At 39.6% G+C, this 17851-nt stretch overlaps 2 protein-coding genes and 2 non-coding genes across 4 annotated transcripts in view; 2 read left to right on the forward strand and 2 right to left on the reverse strand.

Annotated features, from left to right (window-relative positions):
- Positions 1–3275: 3275 nt before the first annotated feature.
- Trnal-caa (transfer RNA leucine (anticodon CAA)) lies at positions 3276–3399 on the reverse strand. Its single transcript has 2 exons — positions 3359–3399; positions 3276–3321 (listed from the first exon to the last, which is right to left on the reverse strand). It is a non-coding gene; the product is annotated as a tRNA-Leu (tRNA).
- A 1082-nt stretch (positions 3400–4481) lies between these two features.
- Positions 4482–4602, reverse strand: Trnal-caa (transfer RNA leucine (anticodon CAA)). The gene is made up of 2 exons: positions 4565–4602; positions 4482–4527 (listed from the first exon to the last, which is right to left on the reverse strand). It is a non-coding gene; the product is annotated as a tRNA-Leu (tRNA).
- A 1848-nt stretch (positions 4603–6450) lies between these two features.
- Positions 6451–7910, forward strand: LOC146456482 (uncharacterized). Its single transcript, XM_085092822.1, has one exon. It carries the CDS (start codon positions 6583–6585, stop codon positions 7279–7281), a length of 699 nt encoding a protein of 232 aa, XP_084948948.1. The 5' UTR covers positions 6451–6582; the 3' UTR covers positions 7282–7910.
- A 2538-nt stretch (positions 7911–10448) lies between these two features.
- LOC146456483 (uncharacterized) overlaps positions 10449–17851 on the forward strand; it is a 101805-nt gene continuing 94402 nt past the window's right edge. The window contains exons 1-5 of the mRNA XM_085093050.1: positions 10449–10520; positions 14966–15027; positions 16296–16381; positions 16748–17110; positions 17611–17844. Coding sequence (XP_084949176.1) covers positions 16336–16381; positions 16748–17110; positions 17611–17844 — 643 coding nt within the window. The 5' untranslated portion in view covers positions 10449–10520; positions 14966–15027; positions 16296–16335. The remainder of the gene's footprint in view (positions 10521–14965; positions 15028–16295; positions 16382–16747; positions 17111–17610; positions 17845–17851) is intronic.

Consider the following 17851-nt stretch of genomic DNA (forward strand, 5'->3'; position numbering starts at 1 on the left):
ACAGAACTCAAACAGGTTAAAAATCTTAAAATGGATACTCTGACCCTTCTGTTTGTGTCTTAAAAATGTAAAAAAAAAAAACTTATACAGGGGAGAGCAACGACAGTTCATTACATAGATTTCACTCCGAAACGGTAGGTATATAGTACGGGTTCATTTGAGCGCTTACCAAACATGTTTGTTTTTCCGACTTTTTGTTCCAACGTGGCCCAGTTGCCATCTAAAATTCTCCGTCGTGTGTGCGATAACTTTTATTATTTGTTTTCTTATTTTGCTGCAAGAGGCAATTATTTGCCGGCAATCACTGATCATATTTCTTTTTTAGTTTGGGGCTGAGGATTAAGACTGAACATCAAACATCAACAATATCAACATATCTTAACAAGTAAATATGTTGTTTGTTTTCCCAGGTTGTACCAATAGGAGCGCCTTATTTTGTCGCGGAGTTTGATAACGGCGAGCGGCTGCTTCACCGAGTGTCACACAAGATGCCTCTACAATTTGGCAGGTAGCGCTCAAACAATATTTCACATGTGCTTCATGGCACATGCATGATAGCAGCTTAGGGTTTAGAACGTCAAATAAGCATCAGATGATTGAATCGTTTACTCATAATATCCTTTTTCCGGGAGGTATGCCACCAAGCCAGACTAGGATTCCTCTCGGAATATATCTCTCCCTCTGTTCCCAGTAGTGGCTGTCTATTTCTGGAAAAAGGGACCTTCAGATCAGAGCACGAGGACGAGATTGAGTACGAGTACGACTTTCAAATTACAAATCAGTCGCATTCCCAGAACTCACTCCTTCCCGTTGTTTACCAGCAGCAAAGGAGTCCCTAGAAACAAGATTGGTGTGACAAGCGGTTATCTAAACCACGCAAACTAGATTGGAAAACTCGTACTCGTACTTGACTCAAATCTGAAAATCCCTAATAGCAGTATGGCTGGTAGCCCACTATAAATTTCTTGTTGCTACCTCTGTCTGACAAGCATGACTTTATTTTACAATTGAGAGTTGTTTTGCAAAAGGAGCAGAAGTGATTAATTTTAGTTTAAGAGGTACAATCTTGTCCAGTATTTTACATGCACCGTAGATTTCCTGTTCTAATCGTTGATCGTTTTGTTCTGTTTGTTTGTTTGCAGTTGTTGTTGCTGTTTTTCCTTGAAGTCTAAGTTGCGATCGCTAGAAATGTTTCGTCTATTTCTTGAGATGACGGCAGCCCATTTTAAGAAATGACTTTCCATTAATTTCTGGCAATGGTCACTAGGATCTTCTCTCTCGAAACTACAGTTCAAAGTGTCACACCATTTACGCACCTTATCTTACTTCTTCTCTCTTTTCGTCTCTTCCGCAGAGAAGTTGTGGCCAGTCCCTGTCTCCTGAACATGGCCGACAGAGTGGACTGGAAAGCCTGTAAAGTTTCTGGAGACGACGAAAAGAAGATGGCCGCTGCTTTTAGAAAGAAATTTCAGCCATTTGACTTTAACTTGTCATAGGGTCAAGATAAACAAGAAAACAACTTGTCAAAACTGTATTGATCTCCATCTTCTCTGCGACTGGGTTGTCCGCTGACTTGACGTAGAAACAAGTTTTATGACAGGCTTCAGGTAGCATGGAGCTTCCCGGGAAAAGGACGAACGTACTATATGGCCAAGATCGGCCGGCAGATTTTCGAAAATCAGTTTTATGACATTCGACGTTCTCACGGATTCAAAGCCAGAATCTTGTACCCTGATTCCTCAGACTTTTTGACCAGCGGTTGGTCGCCAGGAGAGACTCTGGGGAACTGGAATTTTATTACCGCAGGGTTTCTGTGGTAAATAAAATGGAAGCCGTTAAGGGGCAGACAATCAAAAAAATTACATTTTGGCGAATTCTCCAGAGTCTCTCCTGGCGACCAACCGCTGGCCAAAAAGCCTGAGGACTCTGGGTACGTCATTAGGGACAGAGCGTCAACTTTGGGGGAATCCCAAGAGTCTCCCCTGACGACCAACTGCTGGCCAAGGAGCCTGAGGACTACGGGTACGAGGTTGGGAATGGAGTGGATTGAGTTAATATTACCTCAATAGTATTTCGAACAGTGGCCTAGTAACGTTCCGGTGACATGAAACACATAGGCGCCAAATTTTGTTGTGTTGAGCTGTGTAAGCAGTTGTTTTTGTTTCGTTCTTGATAGTTAGTTTCTACTGTTGATTCAAACAAATTCTATCGTAATGTTTCTCCAGATTTATACTAACGACGGTGTACCGTGATATTTACTTCTCTCACCTAGTCTTTTTTTCTCGTGATATCTGTAACTCTTTTTAAAAGCCCCACTAGTATCCACACGCATCTTCTCCTCACTTTTATCATTTAATATTCTTTTGACACTAGTTGGGAGAATCAAGAAATGTTATCTTTGATGATCATTTCCTGAATTGTCGTGACTTATGTTTTGACCAAATAATACTTTTGAAGGTTGTATGGTTAAAATGATACGAACCATGATTTACCAAACATTCACCTAAATGGCCTGCCATTTCCAAGTTGGTTTGAACCTGGCTAAGAGCAGGGTCTGCACTTAGCCTGGCTTTCATAATGAGGTTCACAGCAACTCGGAAATGGCCTATTGTTATGAGGGCAAACAGTAACACAGAGCTTAGTCTTAGATGCTGGACGTTTATCGATCTGAAGAAGGACACGTAGAGTGGATGTGTAAAAAAGAGAGCATTCCATTTGCCTCCCTTGCTCCCATGCAGTAATTAGCCTATAATATAGGAATTAGTGTTGCACAATTGCAATTAAAATTGGTTTTATTTTGAAAGACTTAGGTGATCATTATTCAGTCATTAACTGCAACCTGTTTGAGTGTTTTGCCGGGAGAGGGTGGATTTAGGGAGAGTATGGGGGAAGGGGAGGGACGGAGGCTCGGAGCAATGCTGGTCACCTTGTTCTATCATTTGCAAATGATCAGTTGCCAGATCACGTATATCAGCAACACGTTTTCCGTTCGGAAGTAGCCACTTGGTGTTAAAAAAAAAAAAACATCTTTAACTGAAAGGTGACCAATAACATCCTTGATTTCGTTGACCTAAGCAGAGACCAAACACCATCTTTTCACAAATCACGTGACTCTGATGACGACTTCCGCTCAGGTTGTCGAAATGTCAGTCCTCAAACAGTCCTACTCCGGACTACACTCACCCGGCTGACCAGAATTTACCTAGCTTGTGCAGTGACTCCCGGTTTAAACACAACATTGGAAAAAGAAATAAAAAAAGTAAAAAAGATTACACTGTCAGGAGTGGGATTTGAACCCACGCCTCCATTCGGAGACCAGAACACCCGATCCCATTGCGTAATGGGAAGGTATTACAACCTTGAGTCTGGCGCCTTTATAGACCGCTCGGCCATCCTGACAGATGGTGAGAAGACTCTCTACATTATCACGGCTGTACTGTTCCTGTAGGACAAAATAGAAAGAAAAGAATTACAGTCAACTCCCTTTATTGCGGGCACCTTCGGGACCGCAAGTTAGTGTCCTTAATAACGACAGTCCGTAATGGTGGGAATTTAGTCAGTCAAACGTCTCTAATTTATTTTTGCCCGGGATTTAGCTGCTGTCCGTATTATCAGGGTGCCCGTAATAGCGAGGGGTCCGCAAGGGGACGAGAATGTCCGCAAGGCAAGAGTTGACTGTGGGTCCCAATCCCAACTCGATTTAGCTATATGTTGCAACGAGTCAATGTGTGTTTAGAAAACGTTCTGTGTTTCTTTGACAAGTATTTCAGTCCCGGGGGGGGGGGGGGGGGACTCCCATATGAAACAGACGGGGATGCTCGTCGGAAATTTTGAATTTAACCCCTAAAGGGCGTGGCTCAAGCTTTTTGTGACCCCAAAAGGAGACCAATCTGGGCGTGGCTTGAGCAAATTTTGACCCCTAATGCGGTAAACAAAACAAGTTAAAAAGAAAATTTGACTTCTGTTTCTCTTCGCGTAATTCTGTGTTTCTTCACGGAACCCTAAGCAAGACCTTGGCGGCTTAAAATATTGGCGCTTTGCCCGGAACACCCTAAGCGAGACCAAAATCCAAAATTTACACCCCTAAGCGAGACGACGAGCATCCCCGTCTGTTTCCCGGGATTTCAGTCATGTTATATTTTCGCGTTGTTAATATATAGTTTTCATGCTTTAATAAAAAGATTGCAGACGATGTTTTTATACGACATTACTTATGTGGAGTTTGAGTCAGTTATAATTCTAATGTGCAGAAAAACAACTAACGGCAGCCTTTCTCCCTGGTGTCCCGTGTCCAGTGAAATAAACATCCCTGAAAATTAAGTGACACTCCTGTATTATAAGTGCAGTCGCGCCGGATTTGACGTGGATGAACCCTTGCGAAGCACGCGTGGGTAGGGGTATTCCGCGTCCGGCTCTTGCATCAGTACTTAAAGGTGAACACAACATTGGAAAAAGAAAGCAAAAAATAAAAAAGATTACACTGTCAGGAGTGGGATTCGAACCCACGCCTCCATTCGGAGACCAGAACACCCGATCCCATTGCGTAATGGGAAGGTATTGCAACCTTGAGTCTGGCGCCTTAGACCGCTCGGCCATCCTGACAGATGTCGGGAACAATGGGCTGTACTTTTCCTGTAGTGAAATAGCAAGAAAAGAAAACGATTGGGTCCTAATTATAATCCCATATATATAGCTATATGTTGCAACGAGTCAATGTGTGTTTTAGAAAACGTTCTGTGCTTTTTTGTTAAGTATTTCAATCATATAATTTTTTTTTGGCGTTGTAAATAGTTTTCATGCTTTAAAAAACAAACTTTGCAGACTGTTTTTTATTCGAGATTTCTTATGTGGAGTTTGAGTTACTGAGGTTCTTCTAATTCTAACATGCAGAAACACAACTAATCGGCAGCCTTTCCCCCATGGTGTCTAGTGAAATAAACATCCCTGAAGGTTTTCTCCGGCTTGGGCAACGGCTCGGTAATCAAGTGACACCCCTCTGTTGTAACTGTAGTCGCACCGGCTCTTGACACAGCGGTATACCCTCGCGAAGCACGCGTACGCGCGTGGCTTGAGTTATCCGTGCCTCTTGCGTCACACTCAAAGGTACTATTCAACAAGGGTAATTAAGGATATTGCACACAAAACCAGCTTTCAACAACAAACTTTCTAAATTGACCGCACCAGCTTGTACAGAGTTATGCCTTAACTTGGTGATCTCAGTTCTCATGCAATTCTCGCCGATTTGATACGAATGTTACAGGCAGTTCTTAGCAAACCGGAAAGCCTACGATATGTAGTGAACTAAAATGGTTAATGTACAGTTGGACCTCTATAAAGCGGCCACCCTGGGGACTTTTTCAAAAACTGGCCGCTTAATAGAGGTTGGCCGTTGAATAGAGGTATTGAATACAGCACTTCACTGACAAAATAATAATTCGGGACTTTGGAAAGTGGCCGCTTAATGGAGGGTGGCCGCTTAAAAGGTGGCCGCTTAATAGAGGTCCGACTGTATATCAAATAAAAAAAATGGAAATGGAAACTGCTTTCGGAACTGTTTTGTTAACGCACTCGTTGCTTTAATTTGTTTCGCTTGAGGGTCGATCTCGAAATGTAGGGGTCGAACTGAAAAGGGAGCGAAACTTGCTACCTTGTGGAAAAAATGTTTTATACAGTCAAACCTGACCTGTTAAAAGAGGTATTCTAAAATTTAGCATGTAATAGGGCAAAATATCGATCTAGAATGCAACAACTGAATGGATCAGATGTATTTTATTGTCAGCAACAACGGCAACGCCAAATACGAAAGAAAAACCATTTACGGTGTAAACGGTTGACGTTTGCCGGTTAGAACAACTTGGCTGAATCAGTAGTCATGAGCTAATTATTAAGAAGCCTATGAACCGCAGAAAAGTCCTAATCAAGAGGAAACAAGTTACTATGGTCTTCAGGTTCGTTGTGAGTATCTACCTGAAGGATCGGAGACACTTTTTCTTGAGGTTGACTACAATGTAAGCGGTCACATAAAAAGGGTCTGAATGTAAGCTGTGGATGCCAACCGCATCGGATCCATGCAGGTATATCTGCCCAACTTGTAGCATTCGTTCTGAAACTGAAAAAACGAACGAAATCATTCGTTTTATCAGCCGTTTTTAATCGCCGTGTCAAAACATCGCACTGTTGTCCAATTTGATAAGTGACTGCTTAGTAGAGGGTGACGGCTTAGAGGCTTGACGTATTATTCACGTGTCTAATATAGGGTCTGTGGAATATGCACGCTTTAAATCTGTGCACTATAAACTATCAGTGAAATAAAGAGTAAGACATACGTTTCTTCTTTTAATTTTACCGAGGTTGGATCGTCAATTTTTGTACTTTTCGTCTGGATGACTAGTTCAGTGCAAGCCCAGAACCCTAGCGTTAAATTTATTCAAAATGGGGAGGCGGTGCTTTGTTTTCCGCATAGCATCAAATTCATGACGTCTACAATTCTGCATCTGTGCAACCTTGACTCGAACAACGCTCTTTAAAGTGACAGAATAGACTTAAATTCGTCCAAAGCACACGTTAATTCTTTTGTTAAAGATGCCTGACTGCAAGTATTACATCAACCGAAAGGTACTTTGCATTGGGGCAGTTCTTGTCGTAATAATCTTAATTATCGGCCTCGCGGTGGGCTTCGGCATCAAGAAATACGTGGCTGAAAAGAATCTGAAATACACCACTAAAAAGTTCGAGTTACCGGCTCATTATCTTGCTCGGCGGCCCAAAGGCATAGACATTTACAAGGATATGCTTTATCTAACGCCTGGAAGCGAAGACGAGATAGGACATGCGAGGAAGTGTATGTCGTGTTTTTCAAAATGGACTGTTTACATGTTGAACAACGACGACGAGATAGCGGTCGTGATTACGAAGAAAGCTTGGAGTTGGACGGCCAAGTACGACATCGAGGAACAATGGAAGGAAAATGCCACAAGCTACAAGATTGAGTACAGTTGGAGTGGCTCGGGAATTACCAAAGAGGTTTTCATAGTTAAGAATTCGAAAGGCGATGAAATTGCTCGCACCGATCGGTTTAGATTCGAATTTGGCAAGACAATTAAACTGAAAGATTCCAAGAGTGGTTCGTCCCTGGGAGAGATCAAGCGACCGGCATTTCAGCTTTATCCCACTTGGGACATAACAGTAAACAACCAAGATGTTGTACCAGCATATCTGTTTGGAGCCATTGCAACTATAACAACCATAAAAGAAGATGAAGACAGCGACAAGAAAAAATGACCCGTTTCAATTCATGCACCGGTACACTGTTCAAGTGTAATTGACTATATTTTTTAAAAGATAAAATATATTCTACAAAGATATCGCTGACGTCACCTTTAAATGTTTAATGTTTGGATGTTGGAGCGTTTTAATGGTTGATACATTTAAGGCGCCGTCCATACATAACCGTTTTCGTTTCAAAACGCAGAAGTTTGTATCTGCAGTATTGTTCAATTGTCCTGCAAATTATAATTAGTCTGTCTGTAAGTAAATACATTTCTGTCTGATGTAAATAGGGCCACTGGCATTATGGAGTCGGTGTAGAAGTAAAAGAGACTGACAGCATCTTTTGTGAGTAGCGATCTGACAAAGCGAAAATCAGCATTTTTATTCAGCAGCGACCGATATATGCATGGCATTCGATTCAATCAAAATGAGCCGGGCGGGGAAAGCGTTTGGCAACAAAGCAAGATAAACTTCTGGGGAAAAAGTTTAAAAGCATTTTGCGTCATTCCCTTGCTACCACGGCATAAGATTAAATGTTCCTTAAAAAAAATACCCGAGGGCTGAAACGTAAGGGAAATGAGCATTATCGTCTCTGAAATCGAGAGATAAATATACAGGGTAGTCAGTAGATCTTTGTAACTTTTTTTTCGTACATGTGCGTGTTTTCTGAGAAATAAGTAAGGATACTCAAGCGTGGGAGTGAGTGATTATAGTGGTAGCCAACTTCTTCCATCCTTTTCCTCACAGTCCTTAATTAACGTATAACGGCGAAAATTCGACACACAGCTACGTTCTGATCCGATCACTGTAGCCTCCACTACTTAAGGTGGCTCAGAATAGTTTCCAGAACTTTTTTCAGTTATAATTTGATCACTACAACAATTGTATCAAACAAATGACTAAACATTGCTAAGCAAGGTATGGTCCTCTTCGCGACAAAATAGGTTACCATAGCAATAATATAACCTGTTTAAAACAACCCTCATTTTAGCTTCAGGTAAATATAAATAAAACCGACCTTAGTGAGTCCTAGTTTGTTTGTTTCTTTTTTTTTACTACCGAATTGTAATCACATATAAATAGGAAACTTTTTTCAAATTTAAAAAACAATTGAAGAGAGGGATTCGATAATTTAAGGTGGCTCTAAAACACTTCTTAAACAATTTCTTTTTTGAATTTGAAAACAAATTGCGTATTGACATGCTGATTACAATTCAATAATAAAAAAGGGGGATGACCAAGCTCAGTTGTAAGTTATGTTCACCTGAAGCTAAAATTATGGCTGTTTTTAACAGTTTTTTTCTATGGCTGCTATGGTAACTGAACCTATAAAGTCGAGAAAACAATCATAACTTGTTCAGCAATAATAGGACATTTTTCCTGATATAATTATTGTTGTATCAATTGATGGAGAGTGGTAGTATTAATCCGTCAAAGTTGGAATGTGCTGAAGACCGGTGCCAGTCAACCAAATAACGGCGAAAATTGGGCACAGTTTTGGACTGATCCCATAATAAACCGATAATTAACGGCGGAAAATTGGAGACAGGCTAATATACATACCCGTATTTTTCGTTGTTACTTAACGGCGAACATTGGACGCAGTGTTCAATATTGATCCAGTATTTAGCCGTTTAATGGCGAATATTGGATTCGCTCAATTATGTTGAAACAATTTTTAGCTGTTATTTAAAGGCGAAAAATGGACACACTACCATATATATTTACGAAACCAGTGCTTGGCCGTTAATTAATGGAGTATACTGGACCACTCAATATCTAAGCTAAATGTTAGTCGCGAAAATTGGACAGACGGTTGTGTACAGAGCCGAATTTTAGCAACTAATTAACGCCGACAAATGGGCACACTGTTATATACTGATCCCGTATTTTGCCCGTTTAGTAAGGGCGAAATTTCAGAACGGTAGTATCTTCGAACCCATTTTTAACCATTAACTAACGGCGGAGATTGCATGGGATCAATATTATACACAGAGTCGTTAGCAAACGCCGAAAATTGGAACAGTACTATATTTAGAATAATAATCAATTTCTTCTATTCTAATTAACGGCTAAATGTTTGTCACAAAAATCGAGATTTTCTTAAAGCGAAATTTGGCTTTATATCACCATGCACCCTTTTCTTTTGGAGTCAATAATTCTGCAATTTGGAGAGGATAGCTTTATTCCGGATTATTTACCCTGTTGGCTTCTTTGCCAGCGAACTTTGACAAGATTTTTTTACCGTTTGGCTTCTTTGCCGACGAAATGAATGGAGAAGAAATTTTCTTACGTTTTCGCGAAGGTATTAAAGTGAAACGAAACTGGGAAAAGAGCAAATTGAAACTGATTTTTGAAAAAAAAAAAACCCGACTGCTCACGTGACACAGCAGTGGATTTTAATTTGTGGTGACAGAAACTCGACAACACTTACGTAAGGGTAATGAAGTTCAAATGCAGTTATTTTTGCCTTTATCTCACGAACTACAAAAGCCCCTTGTCCCATTCTAGTTGCAAAATATGTATCCTGGTCTTCCCGATTCAAATACCAAAAAACAAAATAAATAAAAACAAAACAAGTAGTCTTCCACCTGTAATGCATTACTCGAATTTACTTGCTGTTAATGGCTTCAGTTCGAATATGCTTACTGGCCTTTTTGCTTATTTTGGTAACCTATAAAGTCGAATAAACAACTATAACTTGTTCTGCAATAATTACGCATCTGTTTGATATCATTTTTGCAGTAGTATTGATCCGTCAAAGTTTAAGTGCTGGAAACTTCTCGAAACCGGTTTCATCCACCTTAACACAATCATTCTGTGTCACAGGTGTAAGAGAGCGTGCAGAAATTGGAAACAATTCTTACAAAAGCCAACACATTTTACAAAGCATCCAATAATGATAAACACATATTACACTGTTTTATGTAAAAACCAGGCAAGAGGAATATCAACTGGAACTAATATTAAGTAGGCTGCCCAGAAATGCCAATTTTTTTCTGCTTTCGAGTCTTGACGTAAAGTGGAAAGAGAATTATGCGACCTGTGGATCCTTTTAACATTAATAAACTTAATTGAAAAATTTAATTAAAATATTGCGTCTTCAGCTAGTGCAACAGGAAAAAAATGAATTAGCCTCAGTCCGCTCCATGAGTGTGGACAGCGCTTTCAGCGTATTTTATTACAGACCACAAGACTTGGCAGATTTAAAAGAGAGGGAGTCATTCCGAATCATGATCTTGAACAAAACTGTAAGTTAACTTTTCCAAATATGTGTTACACAAATAACTGTTCAAAACATAACACGTAACAGGTTCTGAATCACAAGTATGAGGCTATCACTGTAGCCTTAATAAATAATGTTTCTACGCATAACAAAAGGTAGCAATAAAAGACCAAGGTATTCTACAAACTGACTGACATCTGTACATGTGTCGATCAACGGAAATCTTGTTTGATGTTTGACCATTTCTCCATCTCGGTGTCGAGGAGATTTTTTGATATTTCTCTGACAGCAACAAATCTGGTTTGCAAAAGCGGAGAGGCCTCAGTTATGAGAGAGGTTGTTAGTAGTCCTTTCATGGCATCGCTAAGAAAAGTTCTATAGCTTATATGCTATAGAATTTATGTTTATATATGTTTAACGCTGCAAGGCCTTTTCACGATCAGACTTTGGGTGAACACGAGGAAACAAAGTGCGTCTTTTGTGTTCTATATCAGCTACATTATTTATTTTTAGTTGTTTGCACTCCGGCTGAGTCGACACGGGCTCTCAACTTTGGGCAAAAATTTTAAACTGGAACCAAATCATCCTCTGGATGAATCAGAAACGATTGCAACAAATTATCATTGTCCGTAGGTGCTAATAATATTTCTCGCTTTTGATTGTGAGTGTGAAATTGAGAAAACGTGGATAACCATGTGTTCAATAAACAGCAGATTCTCTCTGACATCTGAAATCTTAACATAGTAAAGACGACATTAATTAAGTGAACGTTGATACAGTTTTGCTGATTCCGTATCTGTATCAAACCTTTTGAAGGTGTAAAACATACAGCCTCGCCTCAAATACAAGCCGCTTGATATTGATATATTCAAGGTCCGATATTGTCCAGGAAGCAAAAATTTTGATCGTCAGTGCTAGAACCAACGAACTAAACAAAGGAACCCAATGGTTCATTTTGGTAAACATCTGTTCCGAAAGCCTTACATCGCCTCAGAAATCATAGCCCCCTCGTCTCCCCTAAAAACGACTGCGTGGGAAAGGGAACAATATTAACACTCTTCTAAACACGGCAGCGGGGGAAGCTACAGAAATCAGACGGAATCGTGAAAAAAAAAAACTAGCGTTTTATTAGTTGTTTTTCACCAAAAACATTAGTAACGTGGCAGAATCAATCCTTCCGTTTTTAAAATAAGGGAGGGTAAAGGAGTTTGGTAAAACCAAAGCAGCTGGTAAATTCGAGGGATAGGGATTTGTGCTCTAAGATGTTCTGCGACCTAAACATTCAGCTAAAGAATCCCGGAAGGATCAGACCGTGTTAGTTCAAACAAATATCCCTTTTAAAGGTCGGAAGACGATCTTGGGATATTTGAAGTATTATCGTTAAATATTCTTGTTGGTTGTCCCCAAGTAAAGCTTCATGTAGTAAAAAGGCCACGTTTGAAAGTTGGTAGTTCCCCAAAGTCAGAAATTGGGTCGGTCTCAAGCAGTTTAAGGCCTGGGTTTGAAGAGTGTTCATAAATTATGAATGATCCCCTTTATCTTCGGTTTGTCTGCCTAGAACAGGATGAAATTTTCCCTGAATATAAAACTCGACGTTTTCTTTTGCTTTAACGTATAATTTTGATCACGTGACAAAAATGTTAAAATTTCGTAAATCGGCGATACGGCGGCGAATTTTTGTTGTATAGATAACTGAATAAGTGTTTCCGAAGTAGGTTTAAAATATTGAACATTCTACGTTTGGAATGACTGTCCTCAAGTTTTTAAATTGGAGAAATTAACAATCAAAGGTTGAATTGTGGACTAAGAAATGACCTTTGACCTGACAAATTTTTTTCTCGAAAACAATGGACGATCATTCCAAACCGTGAAGGGCTGGAGATATTCAATCTTTATTAGAAACGCGTTTTTTTTTTTTATGTTTTCTCTTAAAACCGTCGCCTATCAGTCAAATCTTTGCTTTTTCCACGAAAACGATCATGTGACATGTCACGTGATCTATAGCACTATTTATTATGCTTAGAAACGTTAAGAATGATAAGACTTTTTTATCTGCCAAATTTCAGTTCAGTGTCATTCAATTTGTTGAAGTTATCTCGAGTAAACCATTTTCCCTCTTAAAAGCCCCTAACCCAGGCCTTAAACTGCTTGAGGGTGCTGTATGCTGGAGAAAACTTGTTTTACTGTTCACAAACAAGATACAGTTTGTAAAACTACTTTCATGCATTGTTGCATAGCAGAAAAACAAATGCTATAAGTGAAAATTTGGAGGATTATCCCGGTGTAGACTTAACAAATACTTATAATGAAATGCATGAAATGTTTTGCGTAGGTTTTATTTGATTTGTCGACTTATACATGTCACATTCATCAAGAGGCCCTCTTGGGTTTCGTATAGGCTGGTTTGCACGTTTATTCAAAGCACATGCAGACAAGGTTCAATATTACCATAAAAAAAATGGAAAACTTGACCTTGTATAATATCACGTCTTGAAGAATCGAACCCTCACAAAAAAATTGGGCTAATCGAACCAAATCGAACGTTCGAATGGGTTCGATTAGTTCGATTAGCTTCGATTATTAGGTTCGATTGAGTTCGATGAGTTCCATTGAGTTCGCGGATTAGGTTTGATTTTGCATCAGTGAATATATATTTTCTGGTTGGATTCCCCGGGTCAGATTGTTAGTTGAAAATGGTGGTCGAGTATGAGAACCGGTCAGTATAAAATGCAGACTGCAGACTGGGTATGAAATACAGACTAGGTATAAAATGCAGACTGCAGACTGGGTACAAAATGCAGACTGAAATAAAACCGTCTCTTCGTCAAATACAGGATACATTTTCAATTTTCAACTTACCCTAGTGTCACGCAAGTTTCCGAGATCATCTCCCACGAAATTGACCTTATTTTTGACCCATTTCTCAACAGTTTGTTTTCTTTAACTCGATTTGGTAGCTTTCATTTCCTGAGGCCCTTTCTTCACAAAGAAGACTCGAGCTTAATCGCTTTGCGTGACTTCGTAAACAATTACGCCCATGACGGTTTTCATGCGCACTTGCGCAAGTCACTGGCAATATGGTTCCAAACACGTAAAGGCTTTGTATAGCAGAAACAAAACAATATGAAACAGAATCACTTTTAGCCTCCCTAGACTGCGAGAAATCTCTCTTTTGCTCGAGAATCCGAGGAGAAGAACGCAAAAATCTCAGAGAGCACGATATTCGAGGGGCGAGTCGCGCGCGAGCGGGCAAAATCCTCCGAATATCGCGCGAGTTTTTTGCGTTCTTTCCCGCGGATTCTCGAACAAAAGAGAGAGTGCTCGCAGTCTACCCTAGAAGAAGTTCCACTATCCACGAGGTAAATTACTTAAACGGAAAATAACGAAAAAGGGCGCCAAAACCTTGCGCTGTATTGCAGTGTTTCTTCCCAAATCGTCTTCAATATGCACCATGTAAATTACACATGGTACATATTTTCTTTAAAATTATTTTAGACCCCGTCTACACTCATGCGGTAAACACCTATTTTTGTCACAATTTCACCTGAGTTTGGTTCACACTCAAACGATAAAAAACGCTGATCAAAAAGGAGACTTTTTGATCACGGCATCGATCCGAACATCTACACATGTGCAACTCCAGTTCCCAATCGTTTTTATTATTTTTGAGCATTTTGGTGTGGACAGGTGGAAACGGTACGAAAAAGCAAGCGTGGATGAGAATATTTTGCTACGTTTTCGGCGTGTTCAAAACGGAAGATTTTGAAAACGCGCTGGTGTAGAGCGAGCCTTAATAAAAATATTTTATTGAGATCGGAGGGCCTGTTGCATTCAGCCGCTAGGAGTCGAAATAAGAAAGTTTGTAATCCATTTGTACCCCGAGATATAATTTGCCAGTTTCGTAGAGTTAGATTAACAGTGACATGAGGCCGATTTAGAGTCTGTACTATACTTTGGCTTATAGAACACGCTGCTTGGCGTGCAAACAATCGTACAAAACTCTTGTCATTGAACGTTGTGTCGTGTACAACAAATTTAAGTTTTAGGGTTGTTGATAGCATATCGCATGGACCAAATTGGTACCATCCAGCGGGCCTTTAGGCACCTATTAATGTTAAGCGTAGTTGCCATGACAGTCTTGACGCACTGAACAGTTTTCCCGTCAATTTTCCTTCGGTTGCATGCCTTCTGCCATCACGAAACTTGCACATAAGCAATCATAAGTGACTATTGGTGGCTAAGTTCCATCAGCTGCATAATTTAATTAAATAGCTACCAATATCATTCACTTACGTAAGTAGTATGATCTAGAGGCAACTAAATTGTGGGAAAATGACACATTTTGGTTGGGTAAGAATACACAATCATTCGTTGTCTTTAATAAAACCCTGACGAGGATGACGTTTTTTTACTCAGGGTGAAGTTTTATTTGAAAAGTGACAACATCTTTGTTATTGGCAAACTTGACAGCAATATCTTACAAAAGTTTAACGTTGAATTCTGGTGATAGTCGGGCTTACAAGAAAAATAAGGTAAGTTAATATTTGTGGTCCCGACAATGAAACCAAGCAAAATTTGAAAAATATATCTTTTTGTTTTCGTAAAACAAGTTGATATTTTGATCATGAATTCAGCGCATCCAATTTCAAGTTCATTTTGCAGCTGTATGTGCACCTCTTTCTGCCAAGGCAATCGAAATTTATTTAAGCACGGCTAGACTCTTGTGGGGCACTATACTTCAAACAAATATTTTAAACAAGCAAAACTGAAACTGAACATAACCCAAACTAAACTAATCCCACCTGGCAGGGAGACGTGTCATCTGGCTATTCACAAGGTGTGACGAAGGATTTTAACAGGGGACCACGATGAAACAATCCAGCTTGTGTTAGTATGATGGAAATTGTTCTGAGTTAGTGAACTGTTAATTAACGCAATCACAGCGTCACCAACCAAACGTTTAGCCAGAAAGCGCATTGTGAAGAGCAATTGTTTAAACTATGACGGCCATCGTGCCTGAAGAGGAAAAATTGGAGTGGGACGTTTTTCAGTGATATCAATATCGACATTTTCATAGCTATCTTTGATCGATTCTAGTCGTGTTCGCCGATACTAAGGTAGCAGTGCTGTTTAAAGGACGGAAGTCTGTTGTCGAGTGATTTTTTTATTTTGATTCAAATGTCGCGTAGACGTGAAACTGACGGTAAAACAGTAAACATCGATAATATATTTATTACGCGTGCTCCTTTATCAGTCCTTTTGACATAAAGCGAACCCGACCTAGCCAAAATCTTACGCTCATGTTCACAGTAGGACTCACTGTCTGTCTGTTTGTCTCTGTCTCTCTTGGACAGAAATAACAAATGAAACAAAAACCTTAATATTTAATGAAAAAATAACAAAAAATCAAACAAGAGAACTGGCAACATTTTACGCGTAGGGGTCTAAAATAGTCACGCCGCGTTCTTTGTTAATATTCAGTGGACGTTAGAACAGACCACTAACAGTAGGTAGATTTGAAGAGAGCGGGTTTTTTTTTTTTTTTCGAAAACTAAGAATCCACACCCTTCAGATCCCGAAAGGGATTTTCTTTTTTTGTTTTCTCAGATCCAATAGCGGATCATCAATCCATGCAATCCATACTCCTAGAGGATTTATATTTACGTGAAGAGTTAGTCTTCCTCAAGCTCTTTAGCAAACCGCCTTGTTTCTCTGAAACTTAAAAAAGAAAATTATTATCTATTCTAGGCGTATGTACATCAAGCATGTAATTTTTAACATTTCCGAAATTACCTTGCAGATGTCGAAATTTTTAACTTTTAACCTGGCTTGATATAGTCATGGATAGAAGGCTTTTAATTGCAATACTGATGTGGGTTGTGAAAGGTAGGTCTATTTTTATTTCCTTAGGATTAAGGATTAATTTTCAAGATTTTCACGTTCACTGAATTTCCTAAGCCGTAGGAAAGTTACGACCTGCCAAGTCTCTTTTTGCTCAAAGCTCTTCCTGTCCGCTGGGTATGTAGACACATAAGCACACACCATTATGTAACATACACTCCACCGGTGTGACAGGAAATTTCGTGGAAGTTTAATAATGGGGACTTCCGATTTTTTGCCCTTACTTCGAGTTGATTTTTTACTGGATCTAATTTTCTAAGGTTTTTAAAAAATCCACGAAATTCTCCAAAACATTTCAAACCGCACGGGTTTTCACAAATCAAATGAACATGTCAATTTTCATAATTATAGACGCATATTCCACTCCATGTGCCTTTGACCTGAAAGGTTCCAGCGGAATCATCAGCAGTTCTGATTTATCAGGGAACTACCCATACTGCAGATGGGTTATCAAAGCACCACATGGCCACAACATCCGTTTGAAATTTATTACCTTTCAACTCGCTGCTTTGCCATCCTTACGATTGCAAAACTGGATTCGAGTCTTTGATGGAAGAAGGTCCAATGATACGTTATTGGGTGCTTTCAGTGGCACACGGAAGCCCTTCCAAGTGCAGTCGAGTGGGCCGTTTATGTTGGTTACGTTAGAAAAGCAAGGGGCCGTCCCTACCCTTTGTAATTTCAAGGGAATGTTTATTTCAAATACCACAAAAGGTGAGTCAGTCTTCCAACACGTGATTTAGTTTTTCAGGATCAAAGTACAATTATTTATAACCGCGTCACTCTTGTTCAGAGCTGGCTTTAGCTCTCAGTGCTACGTGGCTAAATAAAGGATTGATTGCGACTTGGAATTCACCCAAAAAGAATAAACACACGTCATAAATCAGAAATTCATTTTTTAATTTATAGAAATCATGCCTTATGCAAACAAATTCAATGTCCCCAATTCAAATTCAATATCCCCTGCTCATTATTTCACTCAACCAATCTCTTTTTATTTAGGACGCACCAAGGAACACTTATTTTTTCATTGCCGGTGACAAGCGTCAAAAAACGCAATTGTTAAAATAATAAAATACTGAAGACAAAGCCTAACTGCAACTTACTCTTGCTAAAATTAAATCGACGACAACAAAATGGTACGAAACTTCTCTAAACTGTTTCGTGTTTCACTCGTATTGCTAAGTATTTGACATTATATCTTTTCTTTGCAGATTCCCCGCGAATATCGATTCCCATCTCAGTTGTACGAACGATACCAGAACACATTTTTTGGTGTTCAGCTGAGGGGACCCCTCCTATAAAAATGTCCTTGTTGAAGGGTTCCACGCTCGTGGATCGTGGGATAGGAATGGTAGCGACAAGAATACATGAAGAGGGAAACTACACTTGTCAGGCTTTTAACGGAGCTGGCTCGGATTCACGAAATATCACAGTAACTTTTATAGGTGAGTA

The sequence above is a fragment of the Pavona decussata genome, unplaced genomic scaffold, assembly GCF_977016875.1.
Source record: "Pavona decussata unplaced genomic scaffold, jaPavDecu1.1 SCAFFOLD_254, whole genome shotgun sequence".
Lineage (NCBI taxonomy): Eukaryota > Metazoa > Cnidaria > Anthozoa > Scleractinia > Agariciidae > Pavona > Pavona decussata.